Source organism: Micromys minutus (assembly GCF_963924665.1).
Source record: "Micromys minutus genome assembly, chromosome: 16".
Lineage (NCBI taxonomy): Eukaryota > Metazoa > Chordata > Mammalia > Rodentia > Muridae > Micromys > Micromys minutus.
In genome coordinates, this window is record NC_137985.1 from 16,982,266 (window position 1) to 17,008,398 (window position 26,133).

Here is a 26,133-nt window from a genome sequence, read left to right on the forward strand (position 1 = left end):
GAGGAGGTAGAAGGGAGAAAAGAGTCAAGACCTGAACTTAGGACTTCAAGGAGCAGGCAGGCTTGCTGAACAGGCTTGGACATGCAGTTACAACCAACACCCAAAGGAGACCAGGCAAACCTGCCCGAGTTGTGAGTAGGTTCTGCACCCAGACCCCTGCCCAGCACCATCTCTGCCAATCCAATGGAGCAAGCACACCCAACTTAAGATAGATAAGGACATTGCCTTTTCTTCATCATCGTCCATGTCCAAGTTAGTTCCTGGTTTTGCTTCTCCGTCTGGTTCCTCCCTTGATCTCTGCCTCAGTGTTCTGCCACATTATTTAAAAAAAAAAAAAAAAAAAAGCAAAATAAATTAAAAAAAAAAAATCTTTTATGAACTGGTCAAAGGCTCTGGGCAACATCCAAGCAGTCAAATGAGGCTTCAAATGTTTCCTCTCAGTTCAAGACTAGGCAACCTTTCCTATCATCTGTTAATCTTATGGTTTTAATATATTTGTGCAGAATTGGGACCCACCAGATGTCTGAACAAAGGATTTTACCTAAGTCTGATCCGAGTTCCATACCCACAATCCACAATAGGAGGGAACTGAACCCTGAGAGCTCTCCTCTCTGCAGGCAAGATGCAGCATGTATATACACTCAGATAAACACTTGTATGCACCCACACATACCCTGAGTATATCAGCCACACCACTCAGCTCTTCAAGTGAATGATAATCAGATGCCAGGGGTTAAGACAACCCACCAGCAGCCTTCGCTGGCAGAACTGTCTGCACCTGCCCTGTGAACACTGTTGAGATGGAGTGGAGTGAGGCCCAACATCAGCACAAAAAGCTGGCCTCACGCAGGAGCCCGATTGTCCTTACTCTTCTGCACCCGGCCCATCTGGGGTCTTGTACTAGACTATCCTCTGGACTTGGGCCATCAATATTTACATGAGTCAAGTTAACAAAAGCTTAAACACCAGTATCTGAGGCTGGGAAATAGCTCAGCAGAGGACTGGAGTTCAGACTGCCCAGCGTCTACACAAACACTGGCGGGGCAGGCCTAGCATGCCAATCCACCTGTAATTCCAGTGTTTAGGAGTGTGCGAGACCAGCCCTATGGTGACCTCCAGCCTGAATGAATGATGTAGACCAGTAAGAAAGGCACCTATGTCAGATTCTGGCTACATGCCCCCCCCCAAAAAAAGATTGTTATCTCTATTTGGAAGTGATAGGACAGGCCTAGAAATTCCTGTATTCCAGATACTGAGGCAGGAGGATCAAAGTCTGGGAGATCCCATCTATTAAACTCCAAACAAGCCAGGTAGAGATGGTGCACCCCTTTATTCCCAGCACTTGGGAGGCAGAAGCAGGCAGATCTCTATTAAGTTCAAGGGCGGCGTGGTCTACAGAGCAAGTTCCAGGACAGCCAGGACTACATAAATACATACAAATAAATATATGCAAACAGAATCAAATTAGTGTTAGAATCCAGCACTATTTGCTTGTGCTCAGGTGGGCTAACTCAAGGGGCAAGGAAGGTCAGCCCACTGTCTGCCAGGGTCAGCTGCCAGCTTGCAAGCCTTGGTGAGCTCAGTGGTTGCTGAGCTTTAACAGTGTCAGCCAGCACATTTGGAGTACAAGCTAATTTATACCTCTCAGCCACATGATGGATGACAATGTGACCAGAGGCAAAGTTTGAGTAAGGAGAGGGACACAGGCTACTAACGACGTCAGCCTTTGCTAGGATAGGCAGACTACCTTTTGCTGTTGAAGCAGCGTTTGTCTCTAGCCTTGGCTGGCCTGAAACTTGGCCGACTCAGAACTTAGAGATACACCTATCTCCTGAGTGCTAGGATGAAAGGTGTTCACCATAATGCTCATTTCTTACTGATTTTTCTTTTCTGAACCAATGGTTCACTATAACTCAAGGCTGGCCTTGAACTCATGGAAAATTTCCTGCCTTAGCCTCCAACACAAGAGGTTACAGATTATGTCCCACCAGGGCCAGCTTGGTTTGACTTGAGTTATCTGTATGAGTATAAACACATATGAAGTCAGAAGATAACCCGTGTGGGTTCCAGGGGTTGAGCTCAAACTGTCAGACTTGTGCAACAAGCACCTTTACCCAGGATGTTCTTGAAAAGTAGCTAACATTCTTAACTGCTGAGCCATCTCTCCAGCACGGCTTGGTCTGGGTTTTCTCAGGACTTTCAGACTACAAATACACTAGCGCTTGGTCCCAGCCCCTTATTCACAACAGTGAACTGCAGCTAAGCACCATCGTAGAGTGCAGAGGCAGGACAGCTGCACTTACAGCTCTCTGGCTTGACGTTGAAGTTTCCCGGCATCTTCCTAAGAGAGGAAATAAAAATTAAAAAGCCAATCTGGTTCTGTGTCAGCCACATACACATACATACTGAGACCCTGGCACCAAAAAGTAAATTCCCCAGTTTGTCCTGCATTCCTGCTATGGAATGAACAGACCTGCAGTAGCCCTACTAGGTTCTAGTTAGTAAGATTGGTGAGGCGAGTACTAGCATCAAAAACACTTTAGGTGGCTCTTCCTGAAGCCCAGACCACACACTTGGTTTTGTCTTACTCCACACCCAATCTCTAGGTTTCCTTTCTTAGCTCACATAAGCTATGTATCAACATATCTTTATTAACTCCCCACTCTGCTTCCTTAAGTTTAAGAAGCCCAGCAGCGGTGGCACAGGTCTTTTTTTTTATTATTTTGTTTACAAGTATACTGTAGCTAGATGGTCGCTGGGAACTCAGGACTTCTGGAGGAGCAGTCAGTGCTCTTAACCACTGAGCCATCTCTCCAGCCCAGCACAGGTCTTTAATCCCAATACTCAGGAGGCCAGTCTGGTCTACAGAGCTAGTTCAGGACAGCCAAGTTCTTTTCTACACAAAACCCCCATCTCGGGAAGACAAATAGAAAACTGTCTTTTGGAGTCAGCAGACAGCAAAGGTGTCCTTATGAGACAAAACCCTGGAGGCAGGGAAGGAAAAACTGAAGCAAACCCTGGTGCTTCAGTTCACACACACAAATGTTTAAAGGGTGAGGGAAATGGCAGTGCAGGTCCAGTGACCAGAGTTGGAGTTCCCTGAACACAAGAGGGCTGTGGCTGAAGGTACTTGTCATTTAGACTGATGACCTAAGTTTTCTGGGCTCCATGATAAAAGTAATCCCTAAAAGTTGTTTCACATCCACGTGTGTGGACCCTAACAGACACAATGTAGTAACCCCCTTTGGGGGGGGGGGTTGGATAGGTCTCATGTAGCCCAGGCTGATCTTGAATTTGCTAGGTAGAAAAGGATGACCTCTATTTCCCAAGTACTAGAACTAAGTGTGCCTGGAAATTTTTTGTTGTTCCTGGAAATAAAACCCAAGGCTGCATATGCATGCCAGGCCAAGTACTCCACCATAAGCTAAACTGTTAATATGTCTTTTTAAAGATTATGTATCAAGTCTGTGCAGCTAGCTCAGAAGCTTCACCACCTTCACTTCCTAGCAGTTAGGTTTTTTTGTTGAGGACAGTGGAGATGGAACCCAGAGCTTCAAGCATGCTATGTAAATACTCTGCCGAGGAACTGGAGCCCAGCCCAGAAGGCAGCTTTGTATCTGGATGTTGCTATGAAACCTCAGCACCACCTCTATGCTCACAAAGGAGACCTCCATAGAGACTCAGTCAAGGACCCTAAATTAGCCGCCACACTTTGCTCTCTCCACCTCTACCTCACTCCCAGAACCAGAGAAATATGCTCAAGGAAAGAAGTGTGTGTGTCTGTGGGGGGCTTTACCTGTTCATCTTGCCCTTTTTTACACTGCTGGGTTCCTGGAATTACTTCCCGTTTCTCCACAGACACTCCAGCATCACTGTCAGGCAAAGTAGAATTTTACACAGGCAGGACCCAAGCAGCTCAGTCTCCAGAAGCAGTTTCATGAACCCAACTCCCCACACCAATTGCCACCCCAGGACTGTGACAGCCAAGAGTTCTCTCAAATACTGAATCGAGAACTTTCAAACCCAGGCCTCAAATACCAGACCTCTCCTTGAGATGAGGGAAGAATTGAAACAACTGGGCCCCAAATTCAGCACCCTGAACAGGTTTAGTTACTATAGGACTCTAACCTTTTAGAAAGCAACTTCTGTAACAGACAAACCATAAAGGAGACTATGGATTCTTACCGCGCTGTGCCCGAAACTCTGCGTTTCTTATCCTGGGCAGAGGGAGGAAGAGGATAAGACAATGTTGGTTCAAAAGGCAGATTAACAAACACAAATTAAACAAGTGGAGAGAGCCAGACGTGCTAGCCCACACCTGCAACTTGGCATTCAAGTGACTAAGGCAGGACCACCCTGAGCTACAGTTTCAGGGCAGCTTGGATTACACAGTGGCACCCTGCCTCAGGAGCAGGGTGTGTGGAGATGCTCAGAGTGCATATTGCTCTTCTAGAGAACCAGGCTTCAGTCCAGTTCCATCTCATGCGGCTTACACCTCCCTCTAAACTCTGGCTTCCTTGGGCACCTGCACATATGTGCACAAACCCACACATAAAACCTAATACATAGAAATCCCAAGAGTGCATATATAAACACTAGCACCCAATATTAAACAGTACAGGGCTTCAGTGCTCACCTAGGATAGGTGAGGCCCTGGGTTTGATTCCAATATTGAAGAAAGTAACTAGAACTGTCTCCCATGCCATCAGACCACACCTACAGCATCAGCTGTCACAGGACTCCAGCCCGCTGGGCTACCATCTCAAACCCATCAGACTTGGCCACCATGTAACACATTCCATCAACAGGTCGTCCCTCCCCCAACCCACATACTGAAACACCCCTACACTACAAGGAGACTGTTTAGATCGACCACCTTTGCTCACGCTGCCAGCAAATAATCACAGTAAGTGTCCAGAGTCAACAGAGCTGGCCCACCTGGTCTCTCTCTGCAACAGATTCATCCATGTTTCTCTTTTCAGATTCTTCCTTGGGTTTCCGTTTGGCGGGGCTGTCACACAGTGAAGAGACTGTTAGTTCTGAGGTACCCCAACTGTCCAGTGGCCCTCAAACTTCCCTTCTCCCACAAAAGAACCTCTTAAAGGTCCAGGTATCTTCCCTGCCAGGAGGGACCCATCTGTTCAGAACTGAAGGGTTTTAGTAGCTACTTGTATTATATTAATGTGTGCATTTACTCTTGGGAACCAGGAGAGTCAGGTCCCCTGGAGCTGGAGTTATAGGCAGTTATAACTACAGTGCTCACATCCACACATTTGTTTTTTAAAAAGTAGATTTAATTTCATGTGTTTGAGTGTTTTGCCTGCCCATGTGTCTATGCACCACACTGTACAGTGCCTGTGGAAGTCAGGGTGTTAGATCCCCCAGAACTGGAGTTACCAGTGGTTGTGAGTGGGTGCTGGGCCCTGAACCCAGGTCCTCTCTGCAAGAGGATCAGATGCTCTTAAGCACTGAGTCACCTGGAATTGGATGAAGCTGCCTTTCTTTTGGAAGACGGGGTTTCTCTGTAGCCCTGGCTGACCTGAACCTCTTATACGCCAGGCTGGTCTTGAACTCCAGAGATCCACTCGCCTCTACCTCGAGTAGTAGGATCAGAGGTGTACGCCACTACCACCCAGCACTTTACTTTTAAGACCATTGTCTCACTGATCCTAGAGCTCACTGGCTTGGCTACTCTACCTAGTCAGCCAGGGCACAGGATGTGCCATGCCCACACTATCCATGCTACGACTGCAAACAAGCACCGAGTTTCAACATGCGTGTTGGGGAACTGAACACAGGTTCTTATGCCTGCAAAGCAAGCAAACACTTTGCCTACTAGATTATCTCCCCATTCCCAGCTTTAAGGGTGTGACAGCGTTTTATTTTGAATGTATAGCTATCAACTGTGTGCCTGGTGCCTGCAGAGGCCAGAAGGACATCAGATCCGAATTATAGGCTGTGAACCACCATGTAGGTTCTGGGAATTAAAACCAGGTCTCTTTAAAAAAAGAGCTGCTCAGATTCATACTTTGAGGCTGACTCAAAGAACAGTTACCTCTACCAAATCTGTTATCTTTGTAAGAAGCCATTGATGTCTAGATCCATTTCTTTGAGACTTGCAAAGTGACAGGCAATGCTCTAATGTTTCAGAGAAACACTGTTCTGAAAAGATGACTCTGTGATCAAGAGCACCCAGTGTTCCTGAAGACCTGAGTTCCGCCTAGGCTATGGCTGGCCAGATGGGTGATCACATGGCACAAATGCATATGCATGGCATATACACACTACGTATGTATAGAAAGATGTGTGCAGCTGGAGAAATGGGTTGGTGCTTTAAGAGCAATTGCTCCTCTTGCAGGGGAACCTGGGTTCAGAGCCCAGCACTGGTAACTCCAATTCCAGGAGATCCAAAACCCTTTCTGATTTCCACAGGCACTGCACAATATGGTGCATAGATACACATGCAGGCAAAATACCCATATGCATGAAACTAAATATTTTTTAAAAAATGTTTTGCATACATTTGTGCTGGTATGAAGTTGGCCGATACAGCTTTACGGAGCAAGGTTCTACTACAGAGCAGTTCAGAGGCATGAACGCAGCATCATACTTTTACTATTTGGTGGCGAGCATGAGGGTTCTGTTTTGTTCAAGCTTTGTGAGTGTTTTGCCTGCATGTATGTCTGTGTACCACAAGCATGCAGTGCCCAAGGAGGCTGGGAGAGGGCAGCAGATCTAGGACTAGAGTTACAGATGGTCGTTAACTACCATGTCTGGGGAGAGAATCAAGCCTGGAATCTCTGCAAGAGCAGCCAGTGCTCTTAACTGCTGAGACATCTCTCCGACTGAGCATTAAGGGTTCTTGTACTGTATTCTATAGCTTTATGTATGTATGCTTTACATTTTCTTACAAGGTGTCAAAAGAGGTGTTCACAAGCAACGTCTGTCAATGTCTAGTGAACAAAAACCTAGAAAGTGTGACCATCTATGTGAGGCCACAGTGTGGCAGAATGGAAATCCTCTGCCTAGAATCCCCCAGGGAGAGGATAGGGACATGGCTCAGTTGTAGTTCCGAATAGGAACCAGACCCTGGGTTCTATCCTCAGTACTAAAACCAAGGCTTTTAAAGAAATAAAACTTATGAATTATGGAAGGCAGAAGTTCACTTGGACTCGTTTTCTCTCCAAGGTTACTATGCCCCAGGAACGCTAACCAGCCTCATTACTACTAACCCCCTCGTGAAGTGAGACGTGATGGTGGTCTGCCTGGCGCTTCTCCTTGTAGCCACTGAACTAGATGAAGTTTCCGCTGCGTAAAAAGAGAAAAGGACATGGCACACTTCAAGAACAAGTGACTGCAGGCAGCAGGCTGCAGGCGCTGCAAGAATGCACATTTCTTGGCTCTCAATCTAGACTATAACTGCATACAGTTTACTCTGGCCAACAGACAGCCCTTAGAACGGCCAATGCTTAGTATCTGGCAACAGTATCATACAGCCTAGAATCAAGAACGGTTTACAGTGACCACGTACCATGTCTGCACCATTATAAACCTCCAAGGCCTAAACCGGAACCTCACGCAGGGACCAGCTGAGGGAGTCTAAGCTACATACAAGTGCACAGAAAATAAACAGAGGCCCAGTGCAGCTCTGTGGCAGGGCACCTGTGCACTTGGGCTCCATCTCCAGCACCAGCAACACTGCTCCTCCCTCCCCTGAAAAAAACTGCCAGGGCTTGGCTTAGAGATTCCTTCCCTTAGCACACGCAGGTCCTGGGTTACACCCCTAGCACTCCAGAGGCAGTGACAGATGAACAAGGAATGGGAAGTTAAGAAACCAGAGAGTAAGGGAACAGCCGAGTGTCAGCGCAGGCTGTGTTCACAAGGCTTTTAGGCTTCCTTCTCAGCACAAGAAACAACTAGAATACATGTGGCACGTGCCATGGTTCAAGTGTACGGTCTTCAAATGAACCACAGTGCACTGGCTGGTTTTGTGTCAATTTGACACAAGCTGGAGTTATCACAGAGAAAGGAGCCTCAGTTGAGAAAATGCCTCCATGAGATCCAGCTGTAAGGCATTTTCTCAACTAGTGATCAAGGGAGGAGACCCAGCCCATTGTGGGTAGTGCCATCCCTGGGCTGGTAGACCTGGGTTCTATAAGAAAGCAGGCTGAACAAGCCAGGGGAAACAAGCCAGTAAGCAACATCTCTCCATGGCCTCTGCATCAGCTCCTGCTTCCTGACCTGCTTGAGTTCCAGTCCTGACTTCCTTTGGTGATAAACAGCAATGTACAAATATAAGCTGAATAAACCCTTTCCTCCCCAACTTGCTTCTTGGTCATGGTGTTTGTACAGGAATAGAAACTCTGACTAAGACACACAGCCTCCAAGATGCAAACAAGTCAATGGAGACCGCTGAAGACAGCACAGGCCTATCATGCCAGCACTCAGGGGGTCGAAGCAGAACAGACGTCTAAGGGCAACCTGAGCTATACCAACCAGCCATAAACCACTATGTCTCGTGTCCTTACAAATGGTCTCACTGTCCGACTTGCTTCTCCTGGGTCCCCGAGGCTTGGGCCTGGATCTTGGGGATTGGTCTGAGTCTTCCATTTCTCCTCTCCAAGTTGACTGGCTCCCGTTGGCAGGACAACCGTTGGCTTTTTGAGAGAGAGTTCCGTTCTCCAGAGACAAATCCTTATTTAAAAGGGACTTGACTTTAGCCAAGTAGCCTTCCTACAACAGGAAAGGATAACTTAGGAACAGGACCTCTGCTTCTGTCAGACCTGAAAGCAGACAACTTTCTGGAAACTGGGAACAAGAACAGACTTACCTCCGACAATTCCTCTTTATGTAATTTGGTTTCCAAGTCACATAACTGGCTCTTTATTTCTGTTTGCAGGAATTCATGCAGCAAATTCAATTTCTCTTTCACACACTCCTATGGGAAGGACATAGCTGAGGAACCCCAGACTTCCAAACTGGAAATTAAACTAATACAGAAGGAAGATGTGAACTACCTACTAGTACTAGGTTCAGGGTCAGCCCAAGCTATGGCTCAAAACCCTGCCTCAAAAAACAAAACAACAACAACAAAAAAAAAAAAAACAAAAAAAACAAAACAAAACCAAAAACCTAAGGGACTGGGGAGACAGCTTGGACATTAAACACTTGTAATCACGAAGACAAGGGTTCAGACACCCAGTACCAGCATAAGACATAGTAGCCAGCCTACAATCTCAGCACCCAGGCAGACAGGATTTCTAGACCAAGCTGACATTAGACTAGCTGAACCCATGAGTTCTGGATTCTGTGGGTCTCTAAGTGCATAGTGGCTGGTGTCCGATGTCAATCTCTGGCCTCTACACACACCTGATTCCATACAGGTGCTCCTACGTGAACACATTCGGAAGCACACCAAGTACCTACACAAGTATGTGAAGGAAGAGCAGTTACCTTTTCTGTTAAGCCATCTCTTTCCAAGTCTTTGAGCCTGGGTAAAGGAAATAAGTAAATAAGCAACTTCATTTACCTCTGAGAATCAATCAAAAACAGTAAGTTAAGGGGGGTGGAGAGATTGGAATTGTGGTATGGTATGGTATCAGCCTCCTGAGACAGAAGGATCACTTAAGCCTGTGTAACTTTGCAGCCAACTTGGGCAACGCAGTGAGAACTATATCCTCAAAAAGAAAAAGAAAAAGAATGCATACAGTATTTGAGTGTTAGGGAAACAGCCCCACCCTTTGGCCCCCGGTCCTGGTGTCTAGCATCAACTTTTTTTGGCCGTTTTCTAGAGATAAGTCTCACACCACTGGATGGCCTTGAACTTTTCTTCCTTCTACCTCACAAGTGCCAATACTACAACCATGCTCCACCACACCTGAATTTCTAGCAGGTTCTACTATGCCTTCCCACCATGTCCTCAGTAACCTGAGTGAGTGTACACATCACTCTACTAGCAAGGGGTAAGGACAGTCCAGGAACTACACCAGATAGCTGCTCACACCATCAGACCAGCACTGAGGACAGCCTGGGTTACGGAGTGAGACTGTATACTTCAAACAGAACTGGAGATGTGGCTCAGCAAGGAGAGTGCTTGCCTAGCACGCATGAGGCACTGGGTGCCATCCCTAGCTCTTCATACGATGAATACTGTGGTACACGCCTGTAATCCCAGGACTCAGCATGAAGGGAAGGAGGATCACAAATTCAGAGTCATCCTTGGTTGTACGATGCGAGTTTGAGACTTGGACTGCAGGAGACCATTTCCAAGCAGAGGGAAGATATACAAGAAAACAAAGTGGGGAGCTGTCAGGGTCCTTCTATAATCTGGATAACGTACAACCGTTTTCCCTGCACAATGTCAGCATGCGTTGTGGCTGCACTGTAGGAACCAGCCAGCTGATGGCTCCAGAAGGCCGTGTATGGCTGGCAGCCTTCTGTAGAGCTGAATGAATAGGAAAGAGGGTCCAGGGCACCAGGCACGCCCACATAGCCACATAATGAGGAGCTGCAGATTCCGTGCCCAGCATGTGAAGGCTCTGGACTCCGTGCACAAGACAGGAAGGACAATACGGCATGCCGAAATATCAGAGCTCAATCCCCAGAATGTGTGGCTAAGTTCACAAACACAGAACTCTATTGGATTTGTCCGGTCAGGGGAGAGACTAGAAGGAAAAGACAGAAGCGGCCACCTGTTACTCAGCCTGAGCGCCTGGGGCAGTGGAGAGTGAACAGGTCTAACCAGCTAGGTGGGTGTCTGTAGAGAAGCAAGAGCACCACGGGAGCTTGGCCTGTGCATCTCTGCCCCATCCCAGCAGCTTCCAGTCTGGCTTCTCAGGTTTCAGTAATCAGAGGGCAGATCCAGTCTTCCCAGCAGCTGCAGGACTAGGGTCACCATGGTTACTCCAATTACTGTTACTGGCAGACCCTGCCTTCTAGCACCACTCCTATACATGGATGCCTGCGGTATGCTAGAACCCCAAGAAAGTAGGGAAACGGTGAGGAGCTAGAGCCTGTTCCAGGCAACAAGCTGGGTAATGAAACTAAGTTAGCAGACAGGGACCTGCTGTCAGCCTGGCTGTCAGCACAGGGGCTTTTGCTTAGGAAAGATGCCCGACACCCCGCAGACGTACTCATGGGGGGTACTCAAGCTCTTGGCAGCTGGGGCCTTCAGAATGCTTGTCGGGTATGCACGTTTTGGGTGCTATCCCCAGCACACCTGTGAGCCCAGCACTTGGGAGTTCGTTAGATGGGGAAGAGGTACAAGAGACCAGCCTAGACTACATGACGAGTTTGAGGCTAGCCTGGCTCCATGAAATAACTAAGGTTCTGGAATGATGACCTTTTTATAAGCTCAGGCTGGAGTGCGGTGGAACATACACAAAGCCAAGTTCTACCCCAGCACTCAGAGGCAAAGAAAACTCTTCCAGGAGCTCAAAGGACCAGCCCAGCAACAGTCTACAGTTAAGTGACCCCACAGTGACTTAGCCAAAGGCAAGACTCAAAGAAAAGCAGCTGCAGAAGTGGATATTTGTAGCCGGAGGCATAAACACAGCTGCTACACAACAGCTCACGTGACTGTCGTCCCTTTTGTGCTCCACCTGAGCTCGGATGGAATCAAACTCACGTGTTGAGCAAGAGGCCTACTACTGAGTCATACTTCCAAACCCAGCCATGCTCCTTTAAAATCATGGTGGACACAGCTACTGTGAGAACAGTCTCTACACCCCGAGATTCCTCCAAGAAAGACTAAATCAGGTGTGGTAGTACAGGCCTGGAAGTCTAGCACTCAAAATGGGGAGTTCACAGGCTAGCCCACGCTACAAAAAGCAACGTGTCTCAAAGTGAATGAAAAAGTCCAGTTCTCCAGTGGAGAACTTGAAACATCCTCAGCCCCATGCTAACCGACAGGCTGTGTGTGATTCATTCACAATGACTTCCAACAGCTTAGCCATCTAAGATAAACTATAAACCTTGACAAAGCAGACAGCCAGGTGCAGCAGCTGTACTGAAATCCCTGCACTCAAGAGGTAGAGGCAAGATGGCAAGTTCCAGACCAGCCTGGGTTTTGTGGCTCCACTAAGAGGAGCCAGTGGGTAAAGGGACCTCCCACCAAGCCTGACCAAAGCACAACCAAGGGGGTGGGGAGGGCCCACTCCTGCAGTCCTGACCCTCCACACGTGCCGTCCACGCACACAACCAAATCTTAACCCACCCAACACAGATGAGCAGTTAAAGTGAGCTCTTCAGTGGAGCCTCAGGTGTGAGCACCTTTAAACCCAGCATTCAGGAGCCAGAGGCAGGCGGATGTGAGCTCAAGGCCAGCATGAGCCACAGAGCGAGTTCTAGGAAAACCAGGGATACAGAGAAACCTTGTCTCAAGAGGAAAAACAAATATTCCCTGGAGAACAAGCCCAACAGCATGATGAGTGAACCTAGGCAGAGGGAGCCTCCCCTGCACAGCCCCAGGGTGGAAGCTGGTCTAAGACCCCTCCCACCCCACCCCCAAGAACAGCCGTAACAGGGTCAGAAAAGGTAAGTCCAGAAAGGAGCCAGCAACAGTGGAGGTGCTCAGAAGCATTCTTGCTCCAAGGCCAAAAGGCCATCAAAAGAACCATGGAAGAGGAAGAAGAAGAAAAAAAAAAAAACCCCACAATACTGGAGCAATACTTTTAGGGAAAATTTGACAAACATGAACTAGAGAGATTGCAAAGTTATTTCAACATCCTAAACCAGAAATGCTGGTCTGAAATACAACTTGGCAGCACAACAGGGCCTGTCCTAGAACCCTGCCTTTTCTTTCTGCTGCTGGAGATGAAAGCCAGGCCTTCAATATGCTAAAGGCACACTCTCCCACCCAGCTATACCCGGCTCCCTGCCTCCGACTAGGCAGATGGGACGAGGCCATCTGATGATTCATATCTTGGGTAGCAAAGTGGTATTGCCCTTGTCACAAGATGCTGCTGCTGACCCCAGGACCTGTGACTCTAACTTATTTGGCAATAGCAGCTCTGCAGATGTGACTAAGATCCCAGCATTTTCAAATTAAAGATGGAGGATGATCAGGGACAGTCGGCATGTGCTTCATCTCTTAAGTCCCCCAGCACAGAGCCTTCTGCTGCACCGCACAGGTCATAAAGCGTGGAGGAAAGGTCAGACACAGGACTTGGCTGAAAGACAGGCTTTAAGTGGAGGTAGTGGCAGGCGTCAACCCAGCCTGGCCAGTGTGGACCTGCGACTCCAACACTCAAGAAGGCGAGGCAGGAGCATCACGAGTTTCAGGCCATCCACCCTCAGTTACATAACAAGTCTGAAGCCTTCTCAGAAGAGGGCTGGGAAGAGGAGTCAGCAAGGATCCTGGGACCCATGTAAAAAGCTGCAAATGGAGAAAAATCCTAGGCTTGCTAGCCAGCCAATCTGACCAAAGAGCTCTAGGCTCACTGAGAAAGATTTTTAAAAGAGATTTATTATGTATACATGCTGTATACATAATCTGCGGGCCAGAAGAGGGCACCAGATCTCATTATAGATGGTTGTGAGCCACCATGTGGTTACTTGGAATTGAACTCAGGACCTCTGGAAGAGAAGACAGTCCTCTTAACTACTTAACCACCTCTCCAGCCCATGTGAGAAAATCTCAATAAGATGGAGATAATTTTTGGAAGACAACCAACAGTGACTTCTGGCCTGCCAACACACACACATACACACAAATGTGCTAAATTTTATATACATATTATATATATATATTTTATATACATACTATATATATAATGTTATTTTTCTATATGTATGTGTATTTGTGTGTATATATGTGTGTGTGTATATGTCTGGAAACCTAAATATATGTCTGATCCCCAGAATCTACACAAAGGTGGAAAGTGTCAATGCCAACAATTTGATCTCTGCCCTTTACACATACCATGGCAACCCCCAACTATAGGAATTAATTTTTTTAGTTAATAAAAATTAAGATAACATGTATCTGAGGTGTAAAGAGTACACCTGCACTCATACACGTGTGGCAGGTACATAAGTATTCATAAGGTTGCAGGAGGAAGCAGAACTCAAGATCACCCAAAGTATACAATTAGACCTGGTCTTGAAATTACAAAAAAGAAATTAGAGCCAAGCATGGTGGCACATGCCTTTAATCCCAGCACTTGGGAAGCAGCAGCAAACAGGCAGGTGATCTGAGTTCAAGGCCTGCCTGGCATACATACTCAGCCAGGGCTACACATGGAGAAACCCTGCCATGAAAAACAGTTCCCCAGGGAGGACACACATCCCCTGCCCATTTCCAGAAGGAATCTGGCCCAGGAACATGGTTTCTTCTCTACCCATCCCATCCCTCATTCCTGACCTACATACAGAACTACAGCAAGAGAACACGGGTGTTTGTCCTAAGGTGTGGCTCAGAGGCACAGCACTTGCCTGGCATGTCCAAGGGCCTCAGATCCACAGCCAGCACTAAGAAGATACACCAAGATCACCTCGACCTCTGAGAAAGATTAAAAGCTAAAAGCCAGGCTTGGCAGCTCACGCTGGTTATCCCAGCAGCACTCAGAAGGCTGAGGCAGGAGGGCAGAATTAAAAGCTAGCCTGGGCTACGAAGAACCAGTTTTAAAACAGAAGGGTGACTTGGGACCTGGCACACGGAACGCCTAGGCAAACTGCAGAAAGAACAAGCCTAGACCATTCTACAAGCAAGCTCGGATTAAAAGCCTATTCCAGAGTCGCCGAGTACACTGGCACCCTGGAAGGCAGAAGCTCCCCCTTGCTGTCGTGATGGCCCAGGGTAGAAATCCCCAGACTGGAGCCCTAACCTACTCCTACCATGAGTTCAGCGGGCCTACAGAACTCCGAGGAGCAGTCAGCTCCAGCCCCATCTTTCAGACAGCACACTGAGTGGTAAACTATCTGCCCTGAGTTCTATCCCCAGAACGAGTGGGGAGCTCAGGAGAGACCGCTTACTGGTTATCAGCATGCATTGCTCTTACAGAGGACTTCTGTTCAGCACCTGAGTCAGGCAGCTTACAGCATCCTTCTCCCCATGGAACTGCAGCTCTGGGGGATCTGACACCTTGTGGTCTCTATGGGCACATGACAGCTAAGTCTTTAAAAATGGACATGGACAGGACACGAAGATTACAATGACAACCACGTAGCTGTAAGAGACAGCATAAGCTTTAACGAAACACCTGTCCAAACATGTGCATGCTCCAGAACAGCTGCAGCGAGAGGTATCCCTACCCACCCCCTCCACAGAGCCAGAGGCCTATTCAACTTCAGCACTGCAAAAATAAAGTCACAGAACTTGGTATGATTCCTGCTCGAGTTACATCAGGCTGTATTATCTTTGAGGAGAGATCTTAAATGCACAGAAGAGACGTCAGCAACTAGCGCACAGCCTAGCACATCTGAGGCTCCCAGTTCCATCTCTACAGCACCACAGAAACCAGTGTGCCTGAGCACATGGATGCCAGCACCTGGAAGTGGAGGCAGGAGGATCAGGAGTCCACGTCATCTTAAGCTACACAGGAAGTGCGAGACCAACCCAGGCCACCCAACTGCCTGAAAAATCAAAAGACTGGGGAGATCAGTGAGGTGATAGTCACAGAAGTACAAGGACACGAATTTGGATCAAAACTCAAAGAAAAAGACATGGAAAAAGGACCCCCAAGCTTGCTGGCCAGGCCGACTAACTGAGTCAGCCTAACTCAACAGCTGGGGGCTGTATAGTGAAACCTTGTCTCAAACAAAATTCATAAAGCAAATAAGGTTGAAAGTGAAAATCCAGTTCCAGGGATCCAATGCCCTCTTCTGGCCTCCGTGGGCACCAGGCACAATGTGGTGCACAGATATACTCACAAAGCACCTATACAAATAATCAACCTCCCTATCCCTCTCTCTCTCTCAGTATAAGGTAGAGGGCAAGAAACCAAACCAATCCGAAAAGTTCAAATGAAAAAAAAAAAAAAGGCAGCAGCATTTTAAACTGGCCATGTGGATATCTGAGTTTGAGAGCAGCCTGGTCTACAGAGTTCCAGGCTTGCCGAGGCTACATAGTAAGACCCCGTCTCAAAATAAAATTTAAAAAGTTTAGGGTCAGTTGAAATGGCTCAGTGGGCAAAGGCACTTGTTACCACATCTGATGACTCGAAATCCATCTCCAGAACCACTAGGAACTCAGGAAAGGTATCCTCCGACCTCCTCACATGCACTGTGCTAAGTATGGACTGTAGATAACTATGGCTTGGTGAAATGGGCACTTGTCACACATCCTTGACAACCTGTTTGATCCCAAATCCACATAAAGGTAGAATGTCCAACTGTCAGACATACAGTGTGGTATATATATGCACAAAATTTAAAAAGCTGTCCCCTTGACATGTAACTGTGTATATATGTATGTGTATGTATATATACACATATGTATACATATGTATCACACACCATTTATACACAAGTTTAACAAAAAAATAAGCCAGGCATGTAACAGACACTCAAGAGGCACAAGAATAGCAAGATCGAGATCAGATGAACTACATAGAAACTGCCTTAAAAAAAATTTATTAGAAACCCATGTCAACAAAGGAACCTCAGCAATGGAAAGGATGCCCCCTGTTCAGGAAAAGAAATCCCTCACCTTGCAAGGTGTGAAATGAGGTCTTAGTTGGATTCTAACTTGTGACACTCCTGCTCCAGCCTCCCAAAGGCTGATATTACAGGCCATGGACACCACATCTCACTAAAAAAAGCATTTGATTTCTCTTTTTAATTATTTCTTTAATGTATATAAGTACATTGTAGCTGTCTTCAGACACACCAGAAGAGGGTATCAGATCCCATTACCGATGGTTGTGAGCCACCATGTGGTTTCTGGGAATTGAACTCAGGACCTCTGGAAAAGTAGTCAGTGCTGTTAACAGCTGAGCCATCTCACCAGCCCTTGAGTTTTCAAAGATTCAGGTTCACTATATTTCAAGGAAACCATCAGTCTGGGGCTGGCAAGGTAATTCAGCAGATTAGGGAACACTACTAAGCCTGGTGATCTTAACCTTTCCAGAACCCGGTGGAAAGACCAGTTCCAGAAAGGGGTCCTGACCGACACATAAGGTGTAGCACACGTCCTCATACACAAGCAGAAGACTTAAAATGCAGATGTTGAAAGCACTGTTTACACACTAGCAGAACCATGCCCTCTTGTTTACACTGCCACTTAAATACAGCATGAACAGGAGCTGTACCAAGGCCTAACCTTGTATCCTACCAAACGCAGGTACTTCTCACATCTCCATGCTATAGATTTTGCTAGAAAAGTTTAAATCATGAAAATTTAAGCCAGGTATGTTATCACATTCTTGTAATCCAGCACCTGAGTAAATAAAAGAGATTAAGGCTAGCCTGGGTTATACAGCCAGCTTAAGGCTAGCCTACTTAGGCTACAGGAATCCCTTCCTGGAAATGAAAAAAAAAATATGCATGTAAACAAACCAACCAAAGGAAAGGAGGAGACAAGAGACAGAAGTTATAGCATTGTCTAACTTTAAAGAACCAAATGTATTTTTGGTAGTAAATTGTAAAAGAAAAAGTGTTGAGGTGTGTCAAAAGCTGTAGATTTATGTCTATACAATCAAAAAACAAGCATTCAATTACCAAATGCAAACCATCATGGTGGTACATGCCAGTAGTCCCAGCACTGAGGAGACATAGGCAAGAAGAAAAACTCACCAAGAATTCTGTCTTAAAAAAAAAAAAAAGAAAGAATGAAAGGGCTGGGGGTGTAGCTCAGTGGTAGAAAATGTCCAGAGTTTCAGGTCCAATCCTGGGGGTGGGGAGTATTTGACAAGGGGGAATTCAGCCTTTTCTCCAACTGCATCCCCCAAACCTCAAACAGCAACCGACCTGACTAACCCATGGAAATAGCACAAATAAACTCATAATTGGGTTGGAATATGTACGGCACCAGTCAGGGCACCAATGACTAACGCACAATGTCACGTGGGACAAGCCTTCAGGATTGAATGGACTGACGATGCCCTTGTGGAACAGGAAGCGGGATCCAGTGTTCCCGCCAATCCCTGCACACGTGGAGGCACGGAAGGTACTAGTGGAGGGCTCATTACCCAGGGTCCCTCATTTCCAGTGACAACACTGGAAGGTGAAGCGCTTGACTGTTAAGGTGGAGGTGTGGGTGATTTATATTCTGAAATAGGGGAGTTTACCTGCCATCCCTCACTCCTCAGAATAAACACTGGACAATGTAAAAAGCTTCTTCGATGGCCCGCAGGATCGAAGGAACTGGTTCACAGGGGTTAAAATAAAGGGGCGGAGCGGAGACATCTCACTACCATCCATCTTTCCCTCCCTGTGATACACACTTTGGACAGTGTTAAAAGGTTTCCTCGATTGCTCCGGGATCTCAGGACACAGTTTATATCACTGCCAAAGCGGAGGGCCCATTCTGCAACACCTCTCTCCAGGCAGAGAAGAGTCTGATAGCTCCAGGATCGCAGGAGCTGCTTTAGGATAAAAACAAAAACAAAACCCACGAGGGCGGCAAGAAGCCCAGGCCCAGCACAGCACCATGAGAGAGAAAAGGACCCGACAGCGGGGCTGGGAAGAAGGGAAATGCAGAGCCCTTCTGTACGAGGGCCTCCAGGGGAGGGTGGGCGCGGCGGGATCTGCAGGGCACCGGAAGTGGAGGCTGGAGCGGGGTAGGGGCTTCAGGGTGTCCACAGGCCGGGAGAGGGGCACTTTCTGCATACCCAGGAGCCTGGCTGACCAAAGAGGGAAAACCCAAGCTTGTTCAATTTCAGAGGGCTAGGAGAGACGATCCCCTTCCTCCCTCAAGTTCCCAGTCAATGGGCTTGCCAGCACTCGGCCCCCACCCATTTTGGCGCCAACAGCCAGGGGCACGCGCGACCGGAAGCACAGCCCGCGCCAAACGCTGTCCCGCGCATGCGCGCCCTGGCTGTCAGCGGCCGCAGGGCCACCCTGAGATACCCCAATAAATGCTTCAGCATCGGTCCCGCCCCTCACCCTCACCCTGCGTGGCACCTACCGCCGGCGGACATGGTCGGGGAGCGAGGCTGCCGGAGAGGCAAGCGCAGGCACTCGGGCTGGAGCTGTTCGTGCTGGCATCTTGCAGGTTGCAGACGACAGGACGGCTCTGAACGAGACCCCGGCTTTTTCGCGCGCGCGGAAACCAATTGGGAGGGGGCGGCGCAAGCGGAAGCAGCGTGTACCACACAGGGCAAGAGGGGGGGGAAAGACCATGCTCTGCCTGACGTGAGTGCGCATGCGCAGGATGGAGACACCCATACCTCCTGGCTGTAGTGGGCTCGTCCATACTGTGACTGGCGCCACTCACCTCTCCTTTGCCTGAAGAGGTGGCTTGGCCCTTGAGAGCAGGTAGTGCTGCCTTTGCCAGCACCCACGTCCAGCAACTCCAAGCCCCTGTAATTCTCCACTTCCAGGGGATCCTACACCCTCTTCTGGTCTCTATGGGCACTGCACTCACATGCACAAACAATTTTTTAAAAAATCTTTTGAGTCGGGCAGAGGTGGCAACAGCAGCTGTGGCGCGCTGCTTGTAATCTTAGCACTTCTGCAGAAGCAGGAAGCTCTGTGTTCAGCCTGGTCTAAAAACAAAATCTTTGGAAATAGGAAAAAAGGCCAAGCATGCACTGAGGAGGCAGAGGCAGGCAGGATCTCAATTTGAGGCCAGCCGAAGTCTATACAGTGAGTTCTAAGACAGCCAGGGTTACAGAGAGACCCTGTCTCAACCCTGTCTCAAACAAACGTGGACTGGTCTGCGCTGTGGCTAGCTTCCTCCCTGGTGAAGCGGTTCAGCGCTTGAGAACACGTACCGACTCTTGCAGAGGACCCTGGGTTGTTTGCCAACACCCACATCCAACCACTCCAAGACCATGTTAACTCCACTTCCAGGGGATCCTACGGCCTCTGTGGGCGCTGCCCTGAAGTGCACAAACAATTTCTTAGCCCAATATTATAGATAATATGGTTGACCTTCAAGTTCAGATTCCCCTGCCTCTCACTGGTCTTGTAATGGATTTATGGGTATGCCCCCCACCATAACCACCATCTCCACTATTAACATGAGATGTGTGGTTCTGTAGTGTTTAACTACATGTTCATAATTGGACAGATTTCTGGAACTTTCCATCTTCTGAAGCAGAAACTGTAGGCATTGCTCTATTCTGCTTCCCTTATGCTCATCCCATTACCACTTTGGAAGGAAATACATAAATCCTTAAACAAAAGGCCTCACATCTAACCCCATCTTCACCCACTTATCCTCTAAAATGACCTTGAGTACACCATCTGGACTCCTCCTCAGTGGCTTCATCTGTCAGAGCTGAAACCACCTCCTTAAAAGGATAACTCAGAGTTAGGACAATATACCAATGAGGTAGTATAGTGGAGGCAGGACCACTTCTGCCGTCTGTGTTGATCTCGGAGAAATGTTCTCATTGCCTTCCACATGGTATGGAAGGCCTTTGAAGACTTAGCTCAACAGCAGAATGCTAACCTCACCAAGCCAAAGCCCCAAGAGTCATCCCAAACGAGATGAATAAATGAACAAACAAGGACCAGAAAGACTGCTGAAAGAACCAAGCCAGGAGTTGTCTTCTGACTGTGCACTTTTAAGGTCACATACCCATGCATAGTACACAAGTGAAATTGTTAACTTTGTTGGAAACATAGTTTTTAACTTTAAAAACCCTGAGGCAGGCATGATAGAAGACATTTTTTCTAGCACTTAGCAACTAATGCAGAAGGATTGAGAGTTTAGGACCTTGTCTAAAGAAAAGAAAAGAGGGCAGAAGGCAGGGCGCCTAAGCTACATGACAAACCTTAGGGACCGAGCTAAGTAACAACGATGACAAATACATGTCACATCAATGAACGTCTAGGAAAAAAAAATCTTAGAAAAACAAGTGGTAACAAAAGATGAGCAGAGGAGGAAATAGAGCAATGCCTACAGTAAAGTTCCAGAAATCTGTGCAAAATGTGCTTGTAGTTAAGCACTACAGAACCACACATTTCATCGTAACAGAAGATGGTGGATACAGTAGGACATACCCATAAAGCCAAAACAAGGCCAGAGGCAGGACATCAGAGCTTCATGGTCAACCATGGCTAAGATCAGGGCTATCTTGGGCTACATGATACCCCTTGTCAGAGAAAAAAGGCAGGATGTCCAGTATGTGGTGGGATATGCCTGCAAGTAGGAGTAACAGGACAGTCAACCGAGTCCAGATTAAGACCAGACACATCCATAATCCATCTCAAAACATACTATTGTAACATTCTCATTTTGTTTTTGTAACTGGGAGAGAACTCCATGAGTAAGAACACTCTTGGAACATGCATGAGGATCGGAGTTCAAATCCCAGCATCCACATAAAAGCCAGATCTGGCCAAGCATATGCTGTGACCCCAGTACTGTGGGGGCAGAGACAGATCACTGAGCTTGTTGGCCTCTAGCCTCTCACTTCAGTGCTAGTGAGAAATTGTTTCAAAGTAGTAAAAACAGCAGGTCACAGGCATCCCTCATAGAGAAGGATAATTGTCATTTTCCTCTGGCTTCCAGCAATGCCCTAACACCAAACATTAATGAAGATGGGCCAGGCTGTAGCTCAGCCACACAGCACTCACCCTAGACACAACCTTCAGTACTGCAGACCAGAGGAATCCTAGAGAGAATACTCTGGGGGGCGGGGGGAGAGACATAAGAGTCAGAGGGCTTGAGAGATGGCTCAGTGGTTAAGAGCACTGACTGCTCTTCCAGAGGTCCCGAGTTCAATTCTCAGCAACCACATGGTGGCTCACAACCATCTGTAATGGGACCTGGTGTGTCTGAAGACAGCTATGGTGTACTCATAAATATTTTAAAAAGTCAGATACAGAGGGAAAGAGACCAAAAGAGTGAGCGGCACCAAAGAGAAAAAGTGCCTGAGAGAGAGAGAGAGAGAGAGAGAGAGAGAGAGACTCCAGGGCCCAGGAACATAGATCTCTACTTCAGGGCCACCTCATGTGCAATAGGTGATTCGATTGTAGGTTTGACAGGACAGAAGGGCAGGAACAGGGTAACCAGTAATCTCAGAGGGAAGCCATCAGCTAGCCAGAACCTAGCCCTGCCACCCATAAGTCACAAGGAAAGGGGAAGGGCACACATGGGCAGATTTCCTGTTGAGTTGCCTCAAGTCAAGAAAGAGGGTCCTGGGAATGAAGCCCCAAGCATGTTCGAGTGCAGACACTGTCCCTCACCAGCAGATTCCACAGACATCTGCTTTATTAGCAACTCCTGCCTGGATGAGAAAGGGAAAGTGTGGAATCCAGGCTGCCAGGATGGCCCCATGGTAAAGGCACTGCCAGCCCATCCTGATATCTCCAGCTCCATGGTGGAGGGAGAGGACTGCCTCCAAGCTGTCCTGCCTTCCATGCGTGCACCATAGCACATTCTATGAACCCTCCCACAGATTTAAGTACATATAATAAATCACATGAGCTTTTGTTGTATCTGTAGACTGCCATCTGGACGCACACATCCTTCACTAAGCACGGCTCCACTGACCACTTATTTCAAGCCTGTGTGCTCCAGAACGTCCATTGTTTCTAACCAGAACATTCTCTGGGAAGATTTGTACAGCACCAAATACTCTTATCAAAACTCCCTCCAACCACATGGAAGCCACCTGTTACTCCTACCAGACACCGTTCTTGGTACCCATGGCCAGAGACTCTTACCACCTCTCACTGGAGTAGAGTATCGGCCAAACTCTCAGAGAAGGGGATATTAAAGGTTTTGTAAACCACGTGCTCAGAGCTGCACCCACTGAAGTCTTTTACCAAAGCACAATAGTTATGGATTAATCATTCTCCTGACTGTCCCAATAAAACTTTATTAATGCAAAAACAGTGGGTCAAATACAGCTCTCTGCTGAATCAGCACATAGACCAGAAGAAGTGCCCAATACATAGATAAGGGACAACTCAGTGATAAAAGTGCTTTTCTAAAATAGAGCTATTTTTGTTTAACAGTGTCTTTACCTTTTTCAAAGGAAGACTGGGGCCCTAACGGGAGCAAGATGCAAAAGTGGGTTTACAGTCTACAGTCCACAGTCTACCCAACTTGATTGATATTTGAAATACCACACGAAGGACTACCTGTAGCTCAAGTAATGAGAGCCTTTGCCTATTCTGGATTCTGTACCCAGCACACCAAAGAACCTAAGTACAACAGTATAAGCTCCCAAATAAATGGTTTGTTTTGGTGGGATGGTTTTGGGTTTTGGTTTTTCAAAACTTCCCTCTGTAAGCCAGGCTGGCCTTGAACTCAGAACTGCCTGTCTCTGCCTCCTGAGTGCTGGAATTAAGGTGTTCCAGGACCACCTGACTAACAAGCACACCTTTTCCCTTATAGCTGTCTTCAGACACACCAGAAAAGGGCATCAGATCCCATTACAGGTAGTTGTGAGCCACCATGTAGTTGCTGGGATTTGAACTCAGGATCTCTGGAAAAACAGTCAGTGCTCTTAACCACTGAGCCATCTCTCCAGCCCACAACAATCATACTTTTTAAAGATACTTTTCAGCTGGGTATGATGGCATATGCACCTACACCTTTCTCCAGGCTCAAGTAACTTGTCCAAGGCAGGAATCCAGATTCAGCCCTTGAGTATGCTAGACAGGACCACCTTCTTGAGACCCCATCTGAGTAAAGCCCAGAACTTTTCTGGTATCACCAGGACTGGCTCCAGCCCCTGCCAGTTTTACATCAAAGAGGTCTTGACTCAGCTGGCAAACTGCCCCTCCAGGTGCCCTCCGTATCCCTAGGCTCCTGGCGAGCTGTGAAAAGCCATAAGCTTCAGAACACCTGGCCTTCCCTTACTACACCTGAATGGCTTCTCAGAGCTCCTGGTGGTCCCCTTAAGCCTCCCCATGGCAACCAACCTGCCTGATAAAGAGCTAGCTGCAGCCTTCAGTCAGAACTCCAAATTAAAAAAGACAGGCCCGTGGGGACAGTATGAGATAAAGACACCTTCACTCACAACAATGGTGAAAGAAACTGGCCAAGCTCAGCCATCACAGAAACACAAACTAAAACTTCAATATTTCTCACTCAACACATACACACCCCAGGATGGGTCAAATTTTAAAAAAAAAATTCAATGTTAGCAATGTCAGAACAAGTCAAAACCTGGCACAGCTGGTCTAGTGAGTTGACCCAGTGGACAAGAGCACTTGCCCCAAGAGCCACACAGTCTACGTTTGAGCCCTAGAACACACCGGTGGAAGACAACTCCCTAAAGATGTCCTGACTTCCACAGGTGTGCGCCATGGCACAACATACGCATACAATTGAGAAATGAGGACCAGCAGATGGTTCAGCAGGTAAAGAGGCTTGCTGCCAAGCCCAAAGACCCGAGTTCAATCCCTGGGACCCACAAGGTGGAAGAAGAGACCCGACTCCTCCTGCTAGTGTCCTGTGACCAAGACACACACACACTCCATGACATGTATTTACCCACACACTTGACTGCGCACACGTGTAATCAACTTTTTTATTGAAAATTTGAATAAACCGCTTTGGAAGTTGGTTTGGCAACACTAACATATACTCACACCTTAGGACCTAGCAATTACATAGAGCCCTTGCGTAGTAACTGAATGAAATATGCAAAAATGTTCCAAGCAGTTTCCTTACAACAGCCCCAAACCCAAGCCAATTACTTTGCTCAATGAAATGTGGTATCTCAGGGTGGAGATAGTTTCTTCTTCAGCATAGGGAAACCTGGAGCTCACTAGGTAAAATGCTATATACAGCCAAAGATGACCTTAAAGTCCTGATCTTCCTGCCTCCACCTCCCCAGTGCTTCAATGACTTGCATGCACCACTATGCCTGGTGGATACAGCTCTGGGATGGAACCCCAAGTTTTGTACATGCTGGGCCCCAGTCCCTAAGATTTTTCACAAAGGGATTGGACAGCGAATATTTTACAAAGTGTGAGACCCATGACACCAAAGCCCCCAGACAACCAGAGAGCACTATGTGCCAACAAAGTTCATAAGCACTTAAACCTGCCTCCACGCTGCTCCCAGGATGCATAATCGACTGTGGGATGGTGGTTGTTTTCCACAGCTTAAAAATGGAATAGCCATTTATAGTTAAGTTTACTGTCCCTGTGAAAATAAGCTAAAAGGGGTGGGGAGGAGACTCAGGAGAGCGCTGGCCTAGCACGCAGGAAGCCCCAGGGTCCATCCCAGCACCACGTAAACCACAAGTGCAAAATCTCAGCACTGAAGTGGGTGTTGGAGACAGGAGAACCAGGAGGTAACAGTTACTCTTGACCATACTGGGAGTTCTAGGCCAGCCTGGGCTATAAAAACCAACCAACCAAAGCTACACAATGGATTTGACCCCTGGATGGCAACTTGACAATCCCCTTGAACGACTAGGTTACAGCTTCTATCAGAAATGCAGGCAGTACTGGGGACATCGCTCTGTGACAGAGTGCTTATCTAGCATACAGGAAACCCCAATAGCAGAAATCAGAAAGATAAAGTTACAACTTACAGCGCACAGGGGAGAAACTAGGGCAGAGACCACACACCAGAGCTGTGTTAGTCTACGTCTCCAGCACTGACCCCAATATTTCTTCATCGAATGTGACCTCTTGCTACTTACACAGGGCTGCTCTCCCATCCCCTGGACTCACAGCCATAGCCCTTCCCCTGCTCATAGCCCTGGAAAACAGCAGTGATGAGTGAGAGCAGAGAATGGCCCACCTTTCAAAAGACGTGAAAACACACCAGCCGCAGCGTCTGGGCACGAGCAGCAGAAAGTGGCGCAGTCCGAGAGCAGCGGTGAGTAGATATAAAGGTTGGCTCCGCCCCAGCCATCAGACGAAGAGGGCTTCCACCTGATGGTTCCTCTCTCCAATGACCCTCAATCAACCCCAGCAGACGAGCCAAAGGCAGTCCCGATCATTGAGAATACCTGGCACAGAGAGGGCCTTACTTTCAGGGCATTGGAGATGTTTCTAGAAGTTTCCTTCATTGTCCCAGTCTTAGTTCGGGAACCCTGACTCATAGGAGCA

General features: G+C 47.6%; 1 protein-coding gene across 1 annotated transcript in view; it reads right to left on the bottom strand.

Annotated features, from left to right (window-relative positions):
- DNMT1 (DNA methyltransferase 1) overlaps positions 1–19,152 on the bottom strand; it is a 41,545-nt gene extending 22,393 nt beyond the window's left edge. The window contains exons 1-10 of the mRNA XM_080930250.1: positions 19,067–19,152; positions 9,454–9,490; positions 8,831–8,938; positions 8,529–8,733; positions 7,233–7,308; positions 4,939–5,011; positions 4,186–4,217; positions 3,797–3,872; positions 2,304–2,341; positions 226–310 (exon numbers count right to left, since the gene is read on the bottom strand). Of these exons, the coding sequence (XP_080786376.1) occupies positions 226–310; positions 2,304–2,341; positions 3,797–3,872; positions 4,186–4,217; positions 4,939–5,011; positions 7,233–7,308; positions 8,529–8,733; positions 8,831–8,938; positions 9,454–9,490; positions 19,067–19,146 (810 nt within the window). The 5' untranslated portion in view covers positions 19,147–19,152. The remainder of the gene's footprint in view (positions 1–225; positions 311–2,303; positions 2,342–3,796; positions 3,873–4,185; positions 4,218–4,938; positions 5,012–7,232; positions 7,309–8,528; positions 8,734–8,830; positions 8,939–9,453; positions 9,491–19,066) is intronic.
- Positions 19,153–26,133: the final 6,981 nt, after the last annotated feature.